Source organism: Mustela nivalis (genome assembly GCF_964662115.1).
Source record: "Mustela nivalis genome assembly, chromosome: 19".
In the NCBI taxonomy this organism is placed as follows: Eukaryota; Metazoa; Chordata; class Mammalia; order Carnivora; family Mustelidae; genus Mustela; species Mustela nivalis.
Genome location: NC_139038.1, coordinates 39,277,324 through 39,298,644, shown reverse-complemented (window position 1 = coordinate 39,298,644; position 21,321 = coordinate 39,277,324). Strand labels below are relative to the sequence as shown.

At 63.7% G+C, this 21,321-nt stretch overlaps 2 protein-coding genes across 7 annotated transcripts; one reads left to right on the top strand and one right to left on the bottom strand.

Moving 5' to 3' along the window:
• The first annotated feature begins 145 nt into the window (after positions 1-145).
• Positions 146-2,824, top strand: SNRNP25 (small nuclear ribonucleoprotein U11/U12 subunit 25). The gene is made up of 5 exons (XM_082713744.1): positions 146-351; positions 1,240-1,330; positions 1,552-1,657; positions 2,146-2,220; positions 2,634-2,824. The coding sequence occupies exons 1-5, from the start codon at positions 310-312 to the stop codon at positions 2,689-2,691; spliced, it is 372 nt and encodes a 123-aa protein (XP_082569870.1). The 5' UTR covers positions 146-309; the 3' UTR covers positions 2,692-2,824.
• Positions 2,825-3,441: 617 nt separating this feature from the next.
• Positions 3,442-20,324, bottom strand: RHBDF1 (rhomboid 5 homolog 1). 6 transcript variants are annotated; one of them, XM_082713611.1, is made up of 19 exons: positions 17,148-17,297; positions 10,238-10,377; positions 10,035-10,168; positions 9,679-9,783; positions 8,935-9,148; positions 8,306-8,515; positions 8,096-8,218; positions 7,867-8,024; positions 7,137-7,394; positions 6,877-6,988; positions 6,684-6,758; positions 6,435-6,596; positions 5,647-5,747; positions 5,452-5,515; positions 4,975-5,069; positions 4,755-4,830; positions 4,583-4,683; positions 4,298-4,451; positions 3,442-4,088 (listed from the first exon to the last, which is right to left on the bottom strand). In XM_082713611.1, the coding sequence occupies exons 2-19, from the start codon at positions 10,352-10,354 to the stop codon at positions 3,669-3,671; spliced, it is 2,679 nt and encodes an 892-aa protein (XP_082569737.1). In that variant the 5' UTR covers positions 10,355-10,377; positions 17,148-17,297; the 3' UTR covers positions 3,442-3,668. The 6 variants fall into 6 exon arrangements, with proteins under 6 accessions (XP_082569737.1, XP_082569734.1, XP_082569735.1 ...); XM_082713608.1 differs by lacking the exon at positions 9,679-9,783 and having other exon boundaries at positions 10,038-10,168; XM_082713609.1 differs by lacking the exons at positions 9,679-9,783; positions 17,148-17,297 and adding an exon at positions 16,518-16,650 and having other exon boundaries at positions 10,038-10,168.
• Positions 20,325-21,321: the final 997 nt, after the last annotated feature.

Here is a 21,321-nt window from a genome sequence, read left to right as displayed (position 1 = left end):
CGGCCAATGGACGGGCCGACTTCGCGCCCCGGCACGCCCGTCAGCTGGCCCCCCTCGAGCTCCCCATTGGTCCCTGCGGCAGTCCCGCCCTCTCGGGTCGCCCGGGCCGGAACCCGGGCGCGCCGCGGCGGTGCGGGTGGAGCGCGCGCGCGGAGAGGCGACCTGGAGCCGGCCGGGGCCGGGGCCGGGGCCGGGGCGGGGGCGGAGGCGGAGGCTGCCGCGCGGCCCGAGGCGCCGGAGGACGAGGAGGACGAAGAGGAGGCACTGCCGCACTCCGAGGCGGTGGACGTGTTCCAGGAGGGTCTCGCCATGGTCGTGCAGGACCCGCTGCTCTGCGACCTGCCGATCCAGGTGCGCGCGGGCGCCGGGGGCCGGGGTCGGGCCCTCTCCCCGCCGGCCGCGCACGGCCCTGGGGCGGCCCGCAGCCCTGGAGGAGGCGCCTCTGGGCCCAAGCGGGGGTCTTCGCGGGAACCGGGCCTGGGCGGCGGGGGCGCGCGGCATGGAGAGGGGCGCACGGAAACGCGCGTCCGCGCAGGACCCTCTGACACACGGGGGCGGAACGCAGAGGTCGTCCGTGGCGTACGGGACGCACCCTTGATGGGGAGCAGGACCGGGACCGGTGTTCGTTAATCCGCCTTCAGTTTGGTTCCGTACGGCTCTCAGCCCTTCCTGGAGTCGTAGACTGAACTTGTCGGGTTTTTTTTTTTTTTTTTTTTAAGATTTTACTTGTTTATTTGAGAGAGAGCTTGAGAGGGGAGGAGGTCAGAGGGAGAAGCAGACTCCCCCTGGAGCTGGGAGCCGGACACGGGACTCGATCCTGGTACTCCCGGGTCATGACCTGAGCCCAAGGCAGTCGCTTAACCGACTGAGCCACCCAGGTGCCCATCTTGTCGGGCTTTTAAGGTTGTATTGGCTTATTTATTGTGACTGCTTTTGGCGGGCGGGGATGGGGGTGGCCTGGTGAATTTTGCCCACTTGCCTCAACTCCACGTTGTCCTGGGCCCTGGACTCAACAGTGTCTGTGCTCCTGCCCAGCCCAGAACCCAGATCTGACCCTGGTCCTCCCTGCTCTCTGTACTCTTCCTGAGCTGTCATCCGCTTTGAGCATTAAATACAAAATGTGGGTGGAGCCGAGAGACACAGACGCAAGAAATCTGTTTCTTATCCTTTTTGGATACTCTCAGCTTGTTTTCTCTTGTTGTTCAACAAGCCGGGCTCCCACCCTTGGTCTTTCTGTAGGTTACTTTGGAAGAAGTCAATTCCCAAATAGCATTAGAATACGGCCAAGCAATGACAGTCCGAGTATGCAAGATGGACGGAGAAATCATGCGTAAGTGCTCGCCATCTCCCCAGGACCGTGCAGCCCAGCTTTCCCACAGGCGGGGTACTGACATGGCGGCTTGGGGGAGACTCAGGGGCATGTGCAGGGGTATTGGGCCAGGCACAAGCCCACTCCACCTGGACTTGAGTCTTCGTCCAGAATAGTCTGCTGGCCTCCTTTCCTGCCGTCTGAGGATTCCCACCGTGCCTATTCTCCCACCTGTGTTGCAGCTGTGGTTGTGGTCCAGAATGCTACCGTCCTGGACCTGAAGAAGGCCATTCAGAGATATGTGCAGCTCAGGCAAGAGCGTGAGGGGGGCATCCAGCACATCAGCTGGTAAGTGGGGCTGTGGGAAGCGCTGGTGCTGTGAGGTCTTGGTGAGCCTTCAGGCGTGGCCGGTGCCTGGGACTCCTGCCTCAGCTGCTCTGGCGTCTATAGCATGCCACCAGGATTCCTTAACGGGGGCACCTCGGGGCATTTCCAGTGTAAGGGGTCTCCCGGGTTGGAGGTGGGGCAGCTGTCAGTGGTCCCGCCCATGGTCCCTTGGGTGCTCTCCCAGGCCTGCTGGGCCAGAGGTTGTGGTCTGGGTCTCGGTACTGCAGCCTGTTTCGTGAGTAAGGCCAGGCCCACCACAGCCCCTGGAGCAGTGCCTCCTTAGAGTTCCATCGGGCCCGGCACGTGCGTGGTACAGGAAGAGCCAAGACGAGGCCGCCTGTCCTGGGTCCTCCCGAGCTGGGTGTCTTGAGCCCATCTCACACACAGCCCCGTGTCCCAGCTGCCCCATCACCCTGCCCGCGGTGTTCCTGAACCCCTGAACCTTACAGGTCCTACGTGTGGAGGACCTACTACCTGACCTCCGCAGGAGAGAAGCTCACAGACGACAGGAAGAAGCTGCGAGAGTAAGTGTGGGCCACGCTCTGAGGTGCAGGGAGGCATCTGGTCTCTCGCCCGCCAGCTCCCCAAGCCCCACCAGAGGGCTGGGGCTTCTTCCCAGGAATGAGGAGTAGTGATTAAATCAGTTCCTGGGGAACTCGCAAGACCCGGAGAGTGCCTGGCTGGACTGAGAGCCTCCTGCAAGGGGGTTCCTGGGGGCCCTCCCCCCTGGAATGGGAGGCATAGGGGCAGTGAAGGGCCTCCCAGAGCCAGGGGGAGGCAGTGTGTGTGCAGGCAAGAGGATGATCACTGCCACTTCCTCTCCTCCCTGGACACAGCGCTCCTCCTTCCCATTCCTTCTTGGTCCCTCACAGATCTCAGGTGAGGAGTCAGATACAGCTTCTGCCGACCACACACTGTAGTCCTCTTTCTTTTCCAGTTACGGTATCCGGAATCGAGATGAGGTGTCCTTCATCAAAAAGCTGAGGCAAAAGTGAACATCCGGACACGGACAGCTCTGTGCCGGTGGCTGGTACCGGCTGGAACGAAGCTGAGCCCTGGGCCCGAACAGCCGAGCTGCACGGCACGTGGGCCTGGCCTTGCATACAAAATAAATCTACTTGCTCCTCAGTTTGAAAAGTAAGAAAGCCACAGTCTGGGAGCAGGAGGCCGTGCTGCTGCCCATTCACAGAGAGGACACAAGGGCAGAAAATGGTGCAGGGGAGCCCTGAGGTCTCCATTGCTTGCTCTAAACCCTGCGGCCACACAATCCCCCGGCCACCAGACCAGTGATTCTACCGTGATTTCTATGGCAAGGGGACATAAAGTCGATGGCTGGCTTTGTGCGCTTACGGGGCAGCAGGGGCCTTGTATCCAACAGTATGTGGGTGAGGTCTCCGGCCTCAGTTCCCAGGGTCGCCTGGAGCAGCACCCTTCACCCTGTGGCTCCTGGAAAGGGAGGCAGCCTCTGGCTGGAGAGGGAGGGCTGGGGTCATGTACTTCTCGGGGCGGGGGAGGGCACAATAGCACAACCATGGGTTCTTCTCTCGTTGTCAGCTGCCAGTCACCCTAAAGACGGGGACAAGGTCCAGCCAGCCATCTGGCAGAGGGACTTTACTGGGAGGTGTGTCTCACACTTTGTTCCCCACTCTGCAGAGCCGTAAGCGGGAGGGGAGGGTGAGGAAGAGGCCTGAAGGACCCGCCCCCCTCCACAGCCGTAGCCAGAGACCACAAAGAGGAGGCAGCGCTGGTAAGTTAGTGGCAGCTAAAACGCTCCCGGTGTATTTATTGGCCACACGAGGTGGTCGTCAAAAAACTCGTTAGAAGGTAATCGTGGTAACTAGTGTAGTAAACGCCCTGGAGGACGAGAAGTCCACCACAGTGAGCAAGGCACAAGAGGTCAGTGCAGGGCACCGGCCGGCCGCACACCGGGCACGCAGGCCAAGGTCGGGCCCGGGAGGCCTGGGGCAGCCCCTCAGTGGAGCTGTGCGTCCAGCTCGTACTTCTCGCAGAACTTGTCGGTGAAGGGGATGCAGGTGAGGAACTCGCACCACTCGCAGCGCACGGGGTAGAAGTAGAAGAGCACCACCAGGCCGGCCAGGAGGCCCAGGAAGACCGCCTGGAAGACAACGATCTGACAGCGCTTGCGGTACAGGTCGAACTTGCCGAAGCTGATGTAGGGCAGGAAGGCGAAGGACAGGAAGAGGCCGCTGATGAAGCCCGAGATGTGTGCGAAGTTGTCGATCCAGGGCAGCAGCCCGAAGGTGAACAGGAAGAGGACCACCGCCGACAGCTTGAAGAAGGCTCGCCAGGGCCGCGCCAGGACCTGCCAGCTCTGGAAGAGCTCCACAAAGAGGCAGGCCAGGATCCCGAACTGGGAGCCGGCCGGGCCCACCTGGCAACAATGAGGGTGTCCGTGAGCTGGTGAGGCCCAGCAGACCCTCCCTGGACCCAGAGCCCCGTCTCCCGTCCTGCCTCCGGGGGCTCACGTCAACACTGAAGAGCCAAAAGGAGATGTTCCCAGGCTGGACTGTGCGGGGACCCACGCTCCGTGCTGGACACGGAGCCAGTTGGGATGGGTCCCTGCCCTGGGGGCAGCCTTACCTCTGCCCGGTATGGCAGGAAGATGGCACTGGCCAGGTTACCAGTGACCCCACTCAGCAGGTAGATGATGGCTATGCGGTGCCAGCCGGCCAGCTTCTCCAGGTCCCGCAGGACGGTCATCTGGAAGCAGACGGACACCAGGCAGTGCAGGATCCTGCAGGGGGGGCGGGGTGCAGCAGGGTCTCAGCGGGGAGACCACCCCTCCACCGTCTGGCCAGCCACACCTAGAGTCCCTGGGGGCACCCACCCCACCTGGCATAGCTCAGCCCATATGGTATCACTTGCCCGGCGTGCAAGAAGAGGGAGAGCCACAGGCGGTAGAACTGGTCAGGCACCTCGGGGTTGAGGAAGGGCAGGAGCCCACACACGTCATCCATGCAGTGCACCTGTGCAGAGTGGCCTGTCAGCACCCACTGCAGCCGGGGCGACGGGAGGGACACTCGCCCTAGAGCCCTACCTGCGAGCACAGCGTGGCCTCCTCGTGGAAGTAGCCCCTCATGAAGTCACAGTACTCCCGAGACGTGATCTCACACCTGCGAGGCCAGGCCAGGGCTGAGAAGACTTGGAGGGGGGCAGCTGGGGCCGTTTCAGAACCTGGGGAGGGGGAGGGGCCCCAGGGCAACACAACCTCCCACCCCCAGATTAGCCACACACCGGCCACACACGAGCGCACCTACCTGCCCTTGGTTCCGATGCAGCACGGCCGGCCCGTGAGGACACAGTCCATGTGCGGGTGGTTGGTATGGTTCCCGGCACTGTTTTTGGTGCAGATCTGGGTCACAAATGCAGGTGAGCTGGGTTAGGGCCTCCCCCAACCCTGGGCCCCACACTGTGCTTGGGGACTGGGGCAAAGATGCACAGGTCCTAGGGTAGGAAACCGGCCTCCCGCCACACCCTGAGACTCAGAGAAGCCATCCGTCAGGTCGGAACAAGGTCATGTGCCTCCCTAGTGTTCCCTGGTCCTCTTGTTCTGGCTACCTGCTCAGAGGAGCAGGTGCTGGTAGCCAGACAGGCTGGGCAAAGGCCAGGGGCACAGGATCTAAACATACAGGGTGGTCCCTGGACGGGGTCTCTGGCCTCACTGAGGGATGAGGTGTGGACTCCTCTCCCACATGATGGGGGTGACTCCCAAACAGCCTTTTACTCCAGCTCACCGGCCACTTGGTGATGTCATCCGGCCACTCATGGGGGTCCTCCGAGGAAGGCTCATCACACACTCTGCATGAACCAGTATGTGGTCAGATCCTTTATCTCCTTGGCACCCACACCTGTCCAGCTCCACAACAGGGGAGGCTATGCCTTCTCCCCCAAACCCCACAGAGCTTGGACAAAGAGGCATCAAGACTGACCTGGGGTCCTGGTGGCAGACAGAGCCAAACTGCCTCTTGTGGCCGGCAAGGTCTGGGGCACTGGGATGCAAGGGCCACTTCACCCACACTGCCAGCGTGGACTGTGGGAGGACACAGTCGACCCCCAGTCAGAGCCCACCCCTTGACCAGTGCAGCCAACAGGAGACAGGAATCAAAACCAAAGCCACTGAGACTCTCACGCTAGCCCACAGCCTGTGGCACTGGAATTTCACTCCAGAAACATGCAAGCATGTGGGGGCACTGTTGAAAGGGACTCAACAGAATTCCTAAGAGCTTCACAATCGAAACAACCCAAATGAGGAACTGGTACAAACTGTAGCACCTCCACGTACGAGGTGATAAAAGCCCGGATCAGGGGCTCGGTGGTACCCCTCCGACTCTTCATTCAGCTCTAGGTGGTGAGCTCCAGCCTGTGGCCAGGTCTGTGCTCAGCAGGGAGTCAGTTCTCCCCCACCCTGTGTTGCCCTCACCAGCTTGTACTCTCAATAAATCTTTTTTTAAATAAGTTTTTTTTTAACTTGAATCCTTGGAGGGGGGGGGTGTTTCTTTTAATTGTTTAGTGGAAAGAGTAAGGCAGCACCACTTGTGTCAACATAAGACACGTGCACAAGAACAGGACTTGCATGCGCACAGAGAGCGTGCCCCAGTCCCAGACCAAATGCAGCTGCTGTCTGCGATGCGCAAGCAGGAGTCAGGGCGTGCAGGGGAGCGGAGTGCCCTCACTGGGAAGCCCCAGAGCAACCACAAACCGGGGCGGGCGCACCCACCGAGCACTCCTCCTCCGATGTCTGCACGCAGCCCGACCGGTCGTTGCGCACGCAGCAGGCCGAGTGCTTCTCCCGCTCCCGCGCAGCGCGGATGAAACTGTGCACCTGCGGGTCCTGGCGCATGCAGGGCGAGAACTTGGCGCCCAGGTGAATGAGCGCCTCCTGCGGGCGAGCGAGATGGGCAGTGATGGACCTGGTTCGGCGACCCAGGGGCCCCACCCTCCGATGCCGACGAGGCCCTGCCCTCACCGAGCTGGGCCCGATCCAAAAGTTCTCCTGCTGCACGTACTTGACGTTCTCATAGACCCCGCGGTTCCGCAGCACCTGGAGGTGGGAGAGCTCACAGAGGCCACCCGGGCACTCTCCTCCCCGACTGTGGCAGAGGGAGTGTAGGCCCAGACTACAGACGCCCGGGCCAGGCCGGGAAGGGCGCTGCGCTCACCGAGTCCACGGTCTCGTGCTGCGAGAAGCCCACGGGCGCGATGCCGTAGATGCACACCGCCAGGATGGTGACGAGCGAATGCACGAAGGTGAGCCAGTAGGTGAAGAATGGCCTGCGCGGTGGGGCGGGGCAGAGCTTCAGGGGGGTGCGGACGCGCCCCCGGCACCCCGCTTTGCCTGCTTGAAGCTGCGCCCCACCCCACCCACCCCTGCGCCGGCGCCCCCACACCCCCCGCGCCCCTCCCCCCCGCGCTGGCACACCTGTGGTCGTCCATGTCCTCGATCTGCCGCTTGACGTAGCTGTCGATCCGCTTGCGGTAGGTGCGGTTGGTGAGCCGGCCCACCATGCCCAGCCCGTATGGCCGCTTCTCCCGGGCAAAGAACTTGCGCACCGGCATGGCGATACGCTGGCCCCGCCGCTGGCCCGCCGCACTCACCACCTCCTGCCGCAGCCGCACCTTCGGTTGCGGGGCCGCTGCACCCCCCTCCTTCTGCTTCCGCCAGCCTCTTTCCAGGGGCCTGGGGGGAAGGGGGATGTCACCTCCTGCCTTAGATGCCTGGCCTGCAGTGATCCCTCCCGGCAGGACCAGACTGACCTTCCCCCACCTCTCGCTCCCATCTAGCAGGGATGGTGCCATGGGGTCAACCAGTGTCCTCCTTAACCCAGAAAGCTTCGGAGCTCTTCTGGAGATGGAGAGGTGGAACTCGACCTATGACCTGACCTACCAACCTATCTACCTAAGGCTCCCCCATCACCCCTGGCGATCTACAAGCCTTAAGTACAACACCCGCCTCCTCCCTGCTGGGTTCTGTTCAGCCTAGGGCCTCCAGGGTCATTGCTGTCAGGCAGGTGGACCACTAAGCCCTGGAGAGTGCCCCGGGTCCCACAGCCACAGCCCATGAGACTACTCCTTGCCTCAGGCCTCCAGGGTACCTGTGTCCCAGGGCCCAGCTGTTCCTCACCACTCCCCCCCAGCCCAGCAGCACTCACAGCATTAGGTGACTGCGCTCGAGCTCACTGCGGTCCAGGGCCCCACCCGTGAGGTCAGCCTGCTCCGTGGCCTTCTCCCAGTCCTTGAGTGCAGCCTCCGAAGGGGATTCGAACACCTCGTCCGGGTACGTGGACAGCTCCTCATGGAGGACTCCTTCCTGAGCAAACAGGGGCGATCAGGGCAGGACACGCAGACGGCGGGGTCGCAGGGATGTCCGTGTGCTCTTACCCGGGCAAAGAAGGACGTGTCCAGCTCGTCAGGGAAGTCCGCCGTGTCCTCCTCCAGGAAACTGGCAGGAGTAAAGCTTCGGCGCTGCACCCGGCGTAACGTGCCGTCCCTAAGAGAGCGGCCCTGCCGGCAAGGAGGGGAGCATGCGGCGTGTGGGCTGCCGGACCCCCGCTCCACAACCCCCACACATACCCTAGCCCCCGCACCCACCTTCACCAGGGCCGCGGCTGCCCGGAAGCTCATTTTGGCCACTGATTCGCGCTTGCGTCGCCGCGGGAGCCGGCTGAAGCCTGAGCGGGAGCTGGAGAAGGAGCAGAGGGAAGCGGCACCCGGCGTGACAGGTGTGTGCGGGGTACTCAGGCCATCGGCCGTGTCATCCGCCACGCGGAAGGCCCGGCCCCGGGCCAGGGGGTCTATGATCTGGCAGACGGAAGGAGACGTAAGAGTCAAGGCCAGGGTCATCGCTACGGGTGTCCTTCCCCACCCCAGACCCCGCCGTGGAGAACACAGCTGCCACCCCTCCCGGTGGGTCAGTGGGTCCCTGGATGGCTGCGCAGGAACCCAAGAGGGTCCCCATCCTCACCTAGAGTGCCTGTGCCCTGCTGTTCATCCCAAGATGGTCTCACACCCAGAGACGGGCCCCAGGGCACGATCCCAGGACCCCGTCCCCTAGCCTGGCTCCCGGTTCCCAGAGGGTATCCAAGGTGCCCTGCTGGCACCGTCTGAGCACCCTGCCCCACCAGGAGCTCTGAGGGATCCCCTCGGTTGCGGTGGGCACACAGCCCCAGCCCCAGGAGCCGCGCAAGAGGCTGCCTGGAGGCGGCAGTGGACGGGCATACCTTCTGCATGCCCAGCTGACACGGGCCCACATACAGTGGAGGGGGCGTCTCCGTGCTGGTCAGAGACACGTTGTCCTGGCTGGGCAGGTCGAGCTCCCGCATGACCTGGGGCTTCAGCTTTCCGTAGCGCTGGCTGCAGTGACGAATGCTCTTCCGCTGCCACTTCTGGGTGCTGTCGCTGTCCTTGCTCACCCCGAACCAGTCCGCGGTGCCCCTGCCACAGGAGGCTCTCAGCATGGGGAAGCCTCGGGGGCCCTCCTCACGGACACTCGCCCCAACCCCAGCCTCCCATCACACTGGGGCAGGCCTGGTGGGCTGGACCTCACTGAGAGGGCAGTGGATTCCTGCCCCGGCCACCCCCTGAATAATTAGCCAGCTCCCGGCTCCCGCCAGAACCGCAGATGGCAGGCCTCACCCCATGAGTATGCTACACAGATCCTCAACCCGTCACAGAGAGGGACGTTCAGGGACAGACACCAAGTCCACAGGCGGCACGCAGAGCTCAGCCTGGAGCCAGGGAGCTTGGCCCCAGGCAGCAGCGTGACCTCAAACGCCCGAGAACTCAGGCAGTGGGCACTGCAAGCCCAGGCAAGCCATCCGTCCCTCCAGGCCATGCAAGGAAAACCACTGCCAGCACCGACTGTTCAGGAACCCCAGGGAACACCAACAGTGCCAGCAGACCCAAGAGATCACAAGCCATGCACGCCACCTGACGTCCGCACACTCACGCCCAGCCCCAGGTACCTGAGCAGGGACCGAGAAAGAGACCAGCGCTGTGGGAGAGCCCTGCAGGCAGCGGGGGGACCCAAGAGGGGCAGAGTGTGGACACGCCCGAAGCGCACCTGTCGGCTATCCAGGGACCAGAGCGTGGGGATAGGAGAGACAGAGAAGGAGAAAGCAAGTGCTGGAGGGGAGAGCAGCTGGTCCCCAGATCTACGAAGGAGGACAGGGTGACCTGGGGAACGAGATCAAGGAGAAAGCCAAGACAGGAGGAACCCTGGCTCTGTTCCCAGCCCCCGTGCCTGCAGGGGACGCAAGTGCCAAGCCCCAGCCCCCCAGCACCACTCCCCCCGGCCAGCAGAGCCACTGCACCAGGAGACTACCTGCGGATGGTCTGTGTGATGGACGTCTGGCGCTGCAGGACGGGCCGCCGGGGCTCACGGTGGGGCGAGGGGACACGGGCGGTCTCGGCGGGCATACTCACACTCCGCAGGAAAGCCTGACGTCTCAGGGGCTGGGCGGCAGGGTTGCAGTGAGGAGGCTGGACAGGGCACCCCCCCAGCCCCTGCCGGCCGGGGCCTACCTGGAAGAGGCCAGGCTCCTCCGCCGCTGGGGGCGCCGCCGCCGGGATGTCCAGCCTCAGCCAGGGTGGCTTCTTGCGCTGCAGGCTGCTGGTGCTGTCCCTGCGGGCCTCGCTCATGGCGCTGGAGGGGCACGGCGGCCCTAGGGGGGCAGGGGGCATTCAGGAACAGTGCCCACAGACCTCCCAGGGTTTGCTGCACCCAGGGATGGTCCTGGAGCCCTTCTCTGAACTCCACGCCCCAAGAGACATTGCAGGGCATGAACGAGATCCTCAGACAACACAAATCCGTTCATTGATGAAAGACATTCATGACAAATATTTGAGCGTCCATTAAGAGCCACTCCCAGGAGCTTAGGGATACACAGATGGAGAGACAAGGAAACAAGAAGGGACAAAATCCCAGCCTTCCTGGCGCACACCGTCCAAACATAACCCCTAATTAAGCACGGGGAGTCTGGGTGCCTCAGTCAGTTGGGCGTCCTCCGACTCTGGCTTCCTGCTGGGGTAGTGACTTCAGGGTCGTGTGCTGAGCGTGGAGCTTGCTTCTCCCTCTCCCTCTGCTCTGCCCCACACATGCGCACACTCGCTCTCTCTCAAGTGAATGAATAAAATCTTAAAAAAAAAAAAACAATAACCTGTAAGTCAGTCAACACGCTATGTTAAAACGTGAGACATATGACAGGGAAAACAACATGTTAGGGTTCCCGGGCCACAGACGTCCTCCTGAAAAGGTGACATCCAGGTCCCACACCAGTCTGCATCTCAGCCCTGTCCGACCCAGACCTCACCCTAGAGCCCCGGTGCCATCTGCTGCAAGGACAAGAGACCCTGTGCACCCACCACAGGGGGCGTGACCCCTCCAGCTCCCAGAGGAGTGGCCACAGGGCTTCCACCAGTCTGGGAGATCCTGCCTGCTTCCCCAAGCCACCTGGGTGGGGGTGACGGCTAGGACCACCAGGGGGCGCCACGCACCCCCGGGACGGCCCCTAGCCACGCCCCACACCTCCCTGAGCACCTGAGACCGGGGCTGGAAAGTCCAGGGTCTGACTCTGTCCAGGGGATGGAGAGGACCATACGGCCGCGTCCCCTCCCATTACAGGAGGTCCCGTTCAGGGCAGCTCTCCCTAAGAAGGACAGCAAGGTGTCTGGACACGGGGTCCAAAGCACAGTGTGGGGCGCAGACAGCAGGGGGCTGGAGACCCCAAAACTCCTCTGCCACATCCAAGAGCTTGGGAGCTGGACCAACTCTGACACTCAGGTTGGGGTAGGCGCCCGTGACTCGCGCTCAGGTCAGGATCTCAGGGTCCTGGGAGGGAGCCCGGTGAAGGCAGGCCCCGCACACAGCAGGGAGGCCGCATGTCCCTCTGCCCCTCCCCTCCCCCCACCGCCACGGCCACCGCCACCACCGCCACCACCCTGCTCCCACGCTCGCTCTCACATAAATAAAATCTAAAAAAAAAAAAAAAAAAAAAAATTGGGTTTGGGGCCCCACCCACGGATGCCTCTAGAAACAGCCTCCCTTCGCCTGCCTGAGGAGAGGTCCGGAACCCCCGCCCTGCCTTACAAACAGGCCAGCGGAGTCTCAGAGAACAGAGGCCTGCCTTCCCCGAGGTCAAGGCCGCATGCTGGGGGTGCTCGTTCCCAGAGACGGCCTAAGGGGCCGCCTGCAGCTTCCGCGGCGCTTACACAGAACAGTGAAGCCAGGGGTCCGCTCAGAGCAACTCGCAGCTCTCCCAACCCGAGAGAGCGGAACCCCAACACAGACCAGGCTGGCACGGATCACCAAGAATAGCCCCTCCCGCCAGCGCTCAGCTCCTCCTGGCCCCAGACTGGCCACCAGGAGGCCCCAGGCCAGGCGCCAGGGGGCTGGCCTCCCCAGGAGCCTTCACAGACATTCCCAGCACCTCCCAGGGGTATGGACTGGTTCTCGACTTAGGAGTCCAAGGAACCCCGCCAGCTGACCGCTCCCAGCACCCCACACATCCAGGACCCTCCCAGCTCTGCTGCCCCCGCAGCCTCTCCCCACAGCCAGCTCTCTACCTCCGGCTCACGGCTCCCGCCATGCCTCACCCCTGCACACAGCCTGGGTCAGAAGACTGGCCCCACCCCTGGAAGATGCTCCCAGCCCCGGATTCCCGGGCACAGCCCAGGGCACCATCCACGTGTAGGCTGCGCTGTTCCTACTGGGCCCACAGTGCCCAAGGCAGGCCTGGTCCGAGCCGCTGCTTGGGAAACACTGGGCCCGTCCTCAGGATCTAGAGTGATGAACAGTTCCCGAAAAAGACCCTTCAACTGGGTCTGGGAGGAGGAGCGGACCCCAGGACGAGGTCGGGGCAGGGACAGAACAAGCCAAGAATTGGGAAAAGGGTGGTGAGGTACACAGGGACACTCCCCACCCCTGCTAGGCTGGGCCTCCAGGCAGCCCCAAGAACACAAGGGCCATTGAGCTCACGAGGGAGGCACCCGATCCCTGTGCCCGTCTGCCCACATCTCCTGGTGCCCCTCACCTCCACCCAAGTCCTTCCTGTTCTAGGGGCAGTGGGGGGTGCTCTGTAACCCACAGGGGCTCCCATGCTTCGGGCTCCTGGTCTGTCCCACCCCTCTGTGCACAGTTCCCCATCTGGGCCTCAAGTGGGTGGGATTCACAAGGGGGGTGCCCCAGAATGGGCCCCAGCAGGAGGGGGCAGGCCCAGAGGACAAAGAGTGCCCACCCAAAGGAGACAGTGGCCCAGTGTCCGGGCCTCCCCCAGGAGCACAGTGGGCTCTTGTTCCCAGCCAACCCCTCTGGGGGGGATCCCAGAGGATCTCAGCATCTCTGCTCCACTGACCCCCTTCAGGGCCGGAAGAAACCGCAGCCCGGGGAGGGCCTGACGGCCCAGGGTCACACAGCATCTGAGTCAGGCTGACAACAGTCAAGGCTGCCTACCCAGAGCCCAGCCCCACCAGGAGACCCTGCACTGGGAGTGGAGACGTCAAGTAGAAAGTGTACACAGCGGCTTAGTAAATGCTACAAGTGGGGCCTAAGCCCAGCCAGGGGCATGAAACAGGGGCAGACATGACACCCAGACATCCCAGGCAGCACAGGACAAGCGTGGGGCTCACGGTGGATGAGGGACCGAGACCAGGCTGGGGGACGAGAGGGACCCACTGGGTCAGAGGACCACAAGGGCTGCTTTCCATGGACAGCCTCAGCGCAGAGGGCTGGGTGAACAGGGGCAGGTCCTACTGAAGCCTGTTCCTGCCCTGGGGATGAGAGGCTGGTGCAGGGGTTGGGTGGGGGCCGCGGGAAGGGGAGCCAGGAAGCCAGGGGAGAGCCTGGCCTGAGACACTGGGCACACCCGCTCGTCTTCACCACATGCAACCCTCTGTAAGCCTCCACTTTCTCCTCTGAAAATGAGGGACCACAGCAGTGCCGGGCACACAGCGGGACCCAACAGCCAGGCTGGTCCCTGCCTGCTGGCTCCCGAGAACTCCCTGAGGGCAGCCAAAGGGGGGGCAAGGTGGGGGAGTGCAACGTCCCAAGAGCCTGTAGGACCGGAGCAGAAGCCATGGGAGGATCCTGGAGATGGGAGCCTGCAGAGATACCCAGTTTGGGAGGCCGTGACCAAGAGGCAGGAGGACACTGGCGGCGCTGGGGGGGGGGGGGGGGGGAAGGGCGCGGGCAGGTATGCCCCAGCTCAGCTTAGACAGCGGCCAGAGCCACCATGAAACTGTGGGCATCTGGAGGCCGGGTGGGCAGTGGGGATCGCCCAGCCCCAGGACAAGACCTGCCACACCCTGCAGGGGACCACCCACCACCAAGGTCAGCAGCAGCAGTTGGCCCCACCCCAGGACACCCACCCAGACCCGTCATGCCTCACCTGGGCGAGATCCCAGGAGGGGCCAAATCCTCCAGCCTCCACACCACAGCCCTGACCTCTGACCCTCACACTTCGGTTCCACCCCATCAAATGGATGCCTAACCCCAGAAATCCCCCGAGAGCGGGGATCACTCACTGTGCGGCACCCCAGAATACAGGCCTTCCCCACCCCCTGCTACTGTGCAGCAAAGCACGTCACCAGCCTCTCTCTGCCTCTTTGTCTTACGTATAAATGGCATAAATGCTGAAATTGGTCATGGTCGGGTCCTCAGTCCTCCTCAACCCTCCCAGACTTCACCACTTGTCTGTGAAGGAAATGAGGTCCGACAGCGGCAGGGCAGGCCCAAGACCTTGCTGATGGCCCCACAGTGCCCCTCTGCCCATCCCCAAGGGGACCCATCAATCCCACCTTCCCTCGTCACCTATCACGGGACAGACATCACCCCAAACAGGTATGCAGAAGGCCAGTAACAGAACCGGAGGCTCCTGGCTCAGGCGGTCCCCTGAAGGCACAGGAATTCCTAGAGATAATTACACTCAGGTTCCTCCCCAGGGATGGTGGTGCAGAGGGAGCTCAAGTCCCGGGGAGGGGTACCGCCCAAACCCGGGGGTCACTGACAGCCGGAACCAAAGCCCCTGACCCCACTGGCTGCGACAATACCCGACAGGGCAAGCGCACCCCAAGGCTCAGAGAGGCTGTGGGGCCGGGCCCCGGCGTCCATCAGCAAGGGCGCGAGGGCAGAGTCTAGCTATGGCCAATTCTGGCTGCAGAATTCCCCCAGCCTGTGGCCTCGCTGGGGCTCTGGGGCTAGGGGAACCCTCCCTCAAGCTGCACAGGGACCAGTCTGCCTGGGTCAAGGGCAGGTGAGCAGCCAGGCCCCAGGTCAGCGCCCCCAGAAGTTCCCCCACGGACCTGACACCCTCGGGCTTAGCGACCTCCTCCCAGGACGGGCCAGCTCCTGGAGAGCACTGGAGAGGTCCCGGGAGGGGAAGGAAGCCAAGTCCTGGAGTCTGTTGTAAGAGCGGAAATGGCTTGTCATCAGCAGCCTGGCACACTGGCCTGAAACCTGGCTCCAACAGAGCCTGCTGACCTAACACAGCCCCTGGGAAGGGTTCTCTGTAGCCACCTTCCAGATAAGAACACAGAGGCCCTGAGAGGCCAGTGGTGACTCCAAGGGGGCTCAAAGCGTTGGACAGTGTCTGCCCAGGAGCTGGGGTCGAAGGGACCTGTGTGTCCGCCTAGCTGGCGCTGGCCACAGCCCCCCAGGGGTGGGGGCACCCTATCCCAACCCAGAGCCTCTCAGTTCAGGGAGGAGGGGGTCACCCTCCAACACACGCAACACACCCAACCCAGAAAACAGGCAGAAGCCAGGAACGCAATCCTCGGACAGAAAGCAGATCCTGTCACAGACACCTAAGTCGGGGACCTGGAGCCGGAAGGGGAGCACCTCACATCCAGGGAAAAGAGCAACAGGGTATGCCCAGAGCCGGGGCCAGGAGCTGAGAAGACTCTGAGGGAGGTGCTGAAAGGCAGAGGACACCTAAGTGAGCACCTCTGAGCCAAGACCCCCTGAGAACAGGAGTTCCCAAGGACAGCCACTGGGCTGGGACGCTAACCAGCACAAGGGACACGGTCCCGGCCATCCTCCAGCTCGGCCACCCTCAGTCAGCCAGTCCACACCTTGGGACACTGATCAGCTGCTTTGAAGGCTTGGGATGGGGCCTGGGGCCCGGAACCTTCCACGTGGGGCCACTGACTCCCGTGCCCACCTACTACCTCTGCCTGGTTCTCATGGAAAAGAGCCCAGCTGGCCCAGAACGGTCCCCCGGTGACAGGGGGTGCAGCCCAGGGGGCTGCCTGGGGGGACCTCGTGGACCCCAGACAGCTGCTGGGTTCCTCTCCTTCCTCCTGATTTCTGGGGGCTCTCTAGAGGGCTGGGGCTGGCTTCAGGGAGGTGGGGAGAACCCAGCATCTAGCTGGGCCAAACCTGAAAAGCCAGTTTCATCCTCGAATCTTCTCCTTCAGGAAGTCCCAAGGTGGGGGGGGGGGGGGGGCGGGGGCGGGGGGGTTCCCAGTCCAAGGCTACGGCCTCCAGATCCAGGCCCCGCCCACCCAGGCGGACACAGGGACACACAGCCCACGCTGCACAGAACGCACCCCGTCAGGAGCCAGCTGGGCCAGGGGCAGGCCAGGCTGCGAGACCCCCTGCCCAGGCCGCATCCAACCACTAACAGGCCCCCATTAGGCCTAGGCCCTCCCCCAGCGCCCGGAGCACCTGGGTGGGTCTCGCCTGCCAATAGAAGGCCTGTTTCCAGGCACGCCCCCACGCCCCCCACCTCCGCTCCTCCTGGCCACTAAGCACAAGGTAGGGGGGTGTCCTGGGGATTCGCTCCCAGGTCCCTGCAGTTCCGGGACTTACTGAGTGGGGAGACAGAGGCTGCGGAGCGGGACGGAGGGCCGGCCCCCACCCCTCGCTCCCCAGCTCCGGCTACTGGTGCTGACAGTCTCCCAGACCCGGAGATGACGGCTGCGACGGGACGATCCGAGGAGTCCCACCCCCGGAGCCGCAGTTTCGGCTCGAAGCACCACCCACCGGCGGGGCCGCGGCGGAACTCGTCCGGGGAAGGGGGGCAGGGCACAGCGCGGAGGGGCCCGGGGACGGCCCCGGGCCGCGAGCCCTACAGCTCGCGGGACCCTCAGCTGTTGCGCGGCGGCTGGAGCCGGGCTGTCCGGCCCGGTCAGGCCGCGCGGACGTGCTAATCCGGCCCTGGGCTATTTTTGCGGCGCGCCGGGCGAGGAATCCCGAGCCGGGCCGCCTCCGCGGGTGGCTCGGGAAGTCCGGGGAGGAAAGTCCGGACGCTCCGCGCCGGGACCCGCCCGACCCCGGGGCCGGACCCAGGCCTGGACCCCGCACCCGACCCGACTCCGGCCGCTGCCCGCGTCCCCGGCCGCGGCGGACGGAGCACGGGCCCCGCGCGCAGCGGACGCGGGCCCGGGACCCGCCCGGCCCGCGGAGCCTTGCGCCCCGCTCCCGCGCGCGCTCACTCACCGCCGCCGCCGGCCCCGGGTCGCGGGGGTCCTCGGGGGTCCTCGAGGGTCCTGAGGGCTCCGGGCAGGGGCTGCCGCCGCCGCCGGCCGGGAGGGCGCCCGCGCCGTGTCCCCGCCCGCGCGCCCGTCCGGCCCGCCCGCCCGGGAATGCCATGGAGCGAGGGGCGTGCGCGCCGGGGGCGGGCCCGGCCGGAGGGGGCGGCCGCGCTGACTCAGGGCTCAGGAATGCGAGCGGCCCGCCCGGCCCGAGTCACCTCCTCCGGGAAGGCCGCTGGGCTCTGCTCTCCGCTCGGTCTGCCCGCGGGGATAGCTGCGGCGGCGGAGGGGGGGGGGTGTCTCGGGCTCCTTGGCCACGGAGAGAGACCTCGTGGTCCCGCGGGAGTCCCGGGCTCCTCGCCTTTCCCGGGACTCCAGGGTGAGGCCAGACCTCATTCTGCCCTGACTTGTGCTTCAGAAAGGGGGAGGGGGCGGTGCGGGACAGTGTCCCTGCATTTCCTGCAAACCGAACTGCCGACCTCCTCCAAAGGCCACACGAAATCACATCCCCTACACTCAGCCAGCCTCATGGAAACGCACACTCACACACACAGCCCCCATGCTCTAAACCCTCACACCGACTCACATATCCACACACACACACGACTTCATAGCCCCTTCCATCCAGTTACACACATGCACACAACCACTGTACACCCCCATTCGTGTGTTTTCACACTGCCTCACAACAAAGGCAGGATCAGGGCAGTGGGCCCCTCCCCAGACCCCTGTGCCCCCCAGCAGGTGCTCCCAGGCCAAGCTGGGCCTACAGCCTTCTCTCTTCCACAGCCCGCTTCTCTGAAGGGAGCAGGACCTCCATCCACTGTGGATGGTTCCCTCTTTCAGAGCCCCCCACCGCCCCGGCCCCCCACCATGGGCTCAGCCCTGCACTCTCGGAGCTGGACACAAGATGATCCATCTGTTTGAGGCTGAGGTCCTGGTGGAACTTCCCAGCATCCCTGTCTCTCAACATCGCCAGAGTGTGTGGGACTGAACCACCCAGAGGAAGACCAGGGAAGCGGGGCGGGGACTGCCAATAGCAGGGCATAGGCAGGGCTGACCACCCAGACTTTCTCACGGTGGCCTCGCTTATGGCCCCGCAGAAAACAGAACTGGAACCATAGGTCCCCTAAGGACACTTTCACTGGTTCCCAGGGCACCTTGGGTCCCATGGGGCCCAGCACCTCAAGCCTTGCAGTACCTACAAACATGCCCCTTGCTGATCTGGGACCAGGTGGCACTGGCCTTCTCTGAGCAGAGCTGCAGCCACTGTCCACAAGTCATGTTGGGCCTGACTGCGCACAATACTGGGCTCTGGACCCACAGAAAACAACGCTGATGGCTTAAGGTGGCCACCAACTTCCTATTCCTAGCTGGCCCTGGAACCTGGGTGAGGGACAGGCACCCTGCTCATACTGTCCCTCACACCAGGGACCAAAGCGGTGCCTGCCCATACTGGGTCCTCTGTGAACACAGGCACATCAACACAGTTCTTAGGGGGAGACAAGAAAAGCTTTGGAGGAGCTCCAGGACTCCTTCCCTGGGGCGTGGGGAAGGCGACTGCGGGTGGACTGGGGACGCCAGGCGAGAGGGAGGCCGCCCCACCCTGATGCTCACGGCTCCTGCGGCCTACACGTGCCACTCCTCCCATGCCAGGCGCTCGGCCAGACAGGACTGTCTCTCCATACCAGGCATTCTCAGGCGTTCTTGACCCCTGCCAGGGAGAGGCGGGCCCCACCCATCGGGATGCCCAGACAGAGGCTGGCGGTGGTGTCATCTCTGGAGTCCAGGGCCTGGGCTCATATCCAAGGCCCTGGGCACCCGGTGCTGGCAGGTCCCCTCGGGCAGTGGCCGCTGCAGGGTGCCACCCAGACCTGCTCCATGACCCAGAGACTCACTCCCCGCTGCCCGGAGCATCAGCCCAGGCTGGCTTCCCGCTGAAACCCCCCTCCAAGGAGTCGCCTTCAGTTGACAAGAGACGCCTGAACAGAAGGCAGCCTCCCTCCCCAGGAAGGGTGGTCTGTGCCTTCAGTGACAGGAAAACAGCCTCCCCTGTGTGTAATCAAGTCACCTCCCAAGGGTCCTCTTGGTCCCTGACTTCAAGTAGGATTCCCAGCAGCCTCTGTGACAAACCCTTGCCCCTCCCGGGTGTTCCTCCTAAGGTACAGCTTGGAAGACCCTGGCAGGCAAAGCCAGGAAGCCCCAGGTTCTCAGCCCACCCCAGCATCCTGAACAAGGACCTCAGAATCAAAGGACAGTGCACGCAGGGGCCTCGACCCATGAGTGCTCAGGCCTGGCCTGGTCCACACGGACACACGTATTCATACACGTACGTCCTCCCTCAAGTCAGCCCCACTGCCCTCTGCTCTGGCGGAGCCCCTCCACGGAAAGCTAGCTCCAGTGCCTCTCCTTCCTCTTCCTCCCAGCCCTAGAGAAATGGAAATCCGCTGCAACCACCTAGCCTGTGGACAGCGAGGGGTGGATGGCTATCTGGGCCACCCCCTTGGTGGTGGACTTCACCATAGGACCTGAGGGGGTAAGATCCCAACCAAGGTGAGTGGCCATCAGCTATCCTGGAAGCTTCAGCTCAGCAGGCCATCCTGGGCTTTGGGCAACAGGGTGGACCCAGCACCAGCCCCTGGCTATTTGGGGAGGAGATGAACGCAGGCCAGGCCAGCCAGGGGTCTGAAGTCACCGACTATTTCCGAGGCAGCGGCCCCTCCCCGTGTCTGAGTGCACAGCAAGTGGTCCCCTAAGTACCTGGGCCCAAGGCTCAGCAGCACGGGCTACACAGCCCAGAAAGGGAGAGGGCCGTCCCCACACACCTCCTTTGGCTGCCCTCTCCATCCACGGAGGCTCTGACCCCCACAGGCCCCCTGCCGCAGGGCCCTCCGCCTTTGGACATGCAGCTCCCTGGGCTCAGACCCAACTCTCCCTTCCACCGTGTCAGCGTCACTGTTAGAGAAAAGGACAGAGACAGTGTACCGGTGCCCTGGGACAGTACTGGTACCGAACTGTGGACTCTCAAGGCTTCGGTCACTGGTGGCCCTGGCACAGCAGGGCCCAGGGCAGCCCGCCCTGGCACTGCTCCCCTTCAAAGCAGGAAGGGTGTCCTCACCTCCGTCTCACACTGACATCCTCCAACACACCTCTCCAGGCCAGCAGCAGGGCACACTGAGGACCCAGGAGGCCATAGGCCCCTCCTCCCGCCGGGACCCCCTCCTCTTACCCCCGGCCAGCCACAGCCACAGCGGGAACGCTCGGCCCACCACTTCCAGCCCTCGGTGAAGCCTCAGACCAAGAGCCAGGAAATGGGGGCAGGGCAGAGTAGGGCCCACCCTGCAGAGGTTTCGCAAGCACCCGCACTCTGGCTGGGACATCTGGACTCTGCGTCCGGGTGCGGGGTCTGTGCTCTGAGGCACTCATTCTCAAGGTGGGGATAACACACCCCTCCGGAAGCGAGTCGACTCCCTGTGATTTCTACAAGGACTCAGCACGCATTTGTGAAATCAGAACAAAAATTAGTACAAGCCGCACCCACCCTGCCCCAGCCCTCAGTAGGAGGACTCAGTTTCCCGCCGCTGTGGGGAGAGAGGAAGAGGGGAAAGGGAGGAGAGAAGGGGGACCGGGCACAAAGGAAGGCAGGAAGCAGGCGTCATTGTTTGGGCAGAATGGCTGCAGGGGGTAAGGAGGAAAGGACATGGTGGGCGTCAAAACCAGGCCTTACAAGCTTGGATTTGTGACACACGGCCCACCCCCGGAAGCAGCACCCAATGCCACAAACAGCTGGGCGCCTTCCAACAGGCAGCTGGACGGCTGTGGCCCTTCCCTCTCCAGGAAGTCCTGGTGGGAGCCCCGAGGGGAGGGGGCCAGCAGCGCTGCTGGGCCTGGGCCCAGGCTGGACTTCAGCGCCTAGGCTGTTCAGAGGAGCACAGTGGGAGACCGGAATCTTCCCAGCTGGACTGGCTCTGTGCTCATTTGGGGCCCCCTTCTCGGGGCACTCCCTGACATCATCCTGTATCCAATGGCTCTGAGGCCCCATGGTACCCGCCCCAGGGGTCTGGGCCAGGGTCCCAGAAATCCAATTGCAGGCCCTGCTGCTCAGATGTTTCCCCAGGACAGGGGTGGGTGATCCAGGA

What these genes read in the sequence shown, in the direction of transcription:
- SNRNP25 (XM_082713744.1), top strand. Translation starts at nt 310, where the DNA reads ATGGTCGTGCAGGACCCGCTGCTCTGCGACCTGCCGATCCAG. An exon ending in TCTGCGACCTGCCGATCCAG is followed by an intron (nt 352 to 1,239) that starts GTGCGCGCGGGC and finishes GTCTTTCTGTAG; the next exon opens with GTTACTTTGGAAGAAGTCAA. An exon ending in GATGGACGGAGAAATCATGC is followed by an intron (nt 1,331 to 1,551) that starts GTAAGTGCTCGC and finishes CCTGTGTTGCAG; the next exon opens with CTGTGGTTGTGGTCCAGAAT.
- RHBDF1 (XM_082713611.1), bottom strand. Translation starts at nt 10,354, where the DNA reads ATGAGCGAGGCCCGCAGGGACAGCACCAGCAGCCTGCAGCGCAAGAAG. An exon ending in AGGAGCCTGGCCTCTTCCAG is followed by an intron (nt 10,169 to 10,237) that starts GTAGGCCCCGGC and finishes CCTGCCGCCCAG; the next exon opens with CCCCTGAGACGTCAGGCTTT. An exon ending in TGCATCGGAACCAAGGGCAG is followed by an intron (nt 4,831 to 4,974) that starts GTAGGTGCGCTC and finishes CTGGCCTCGCAG; the next exon opens with GTGTGAGATCACGTCTCGGG.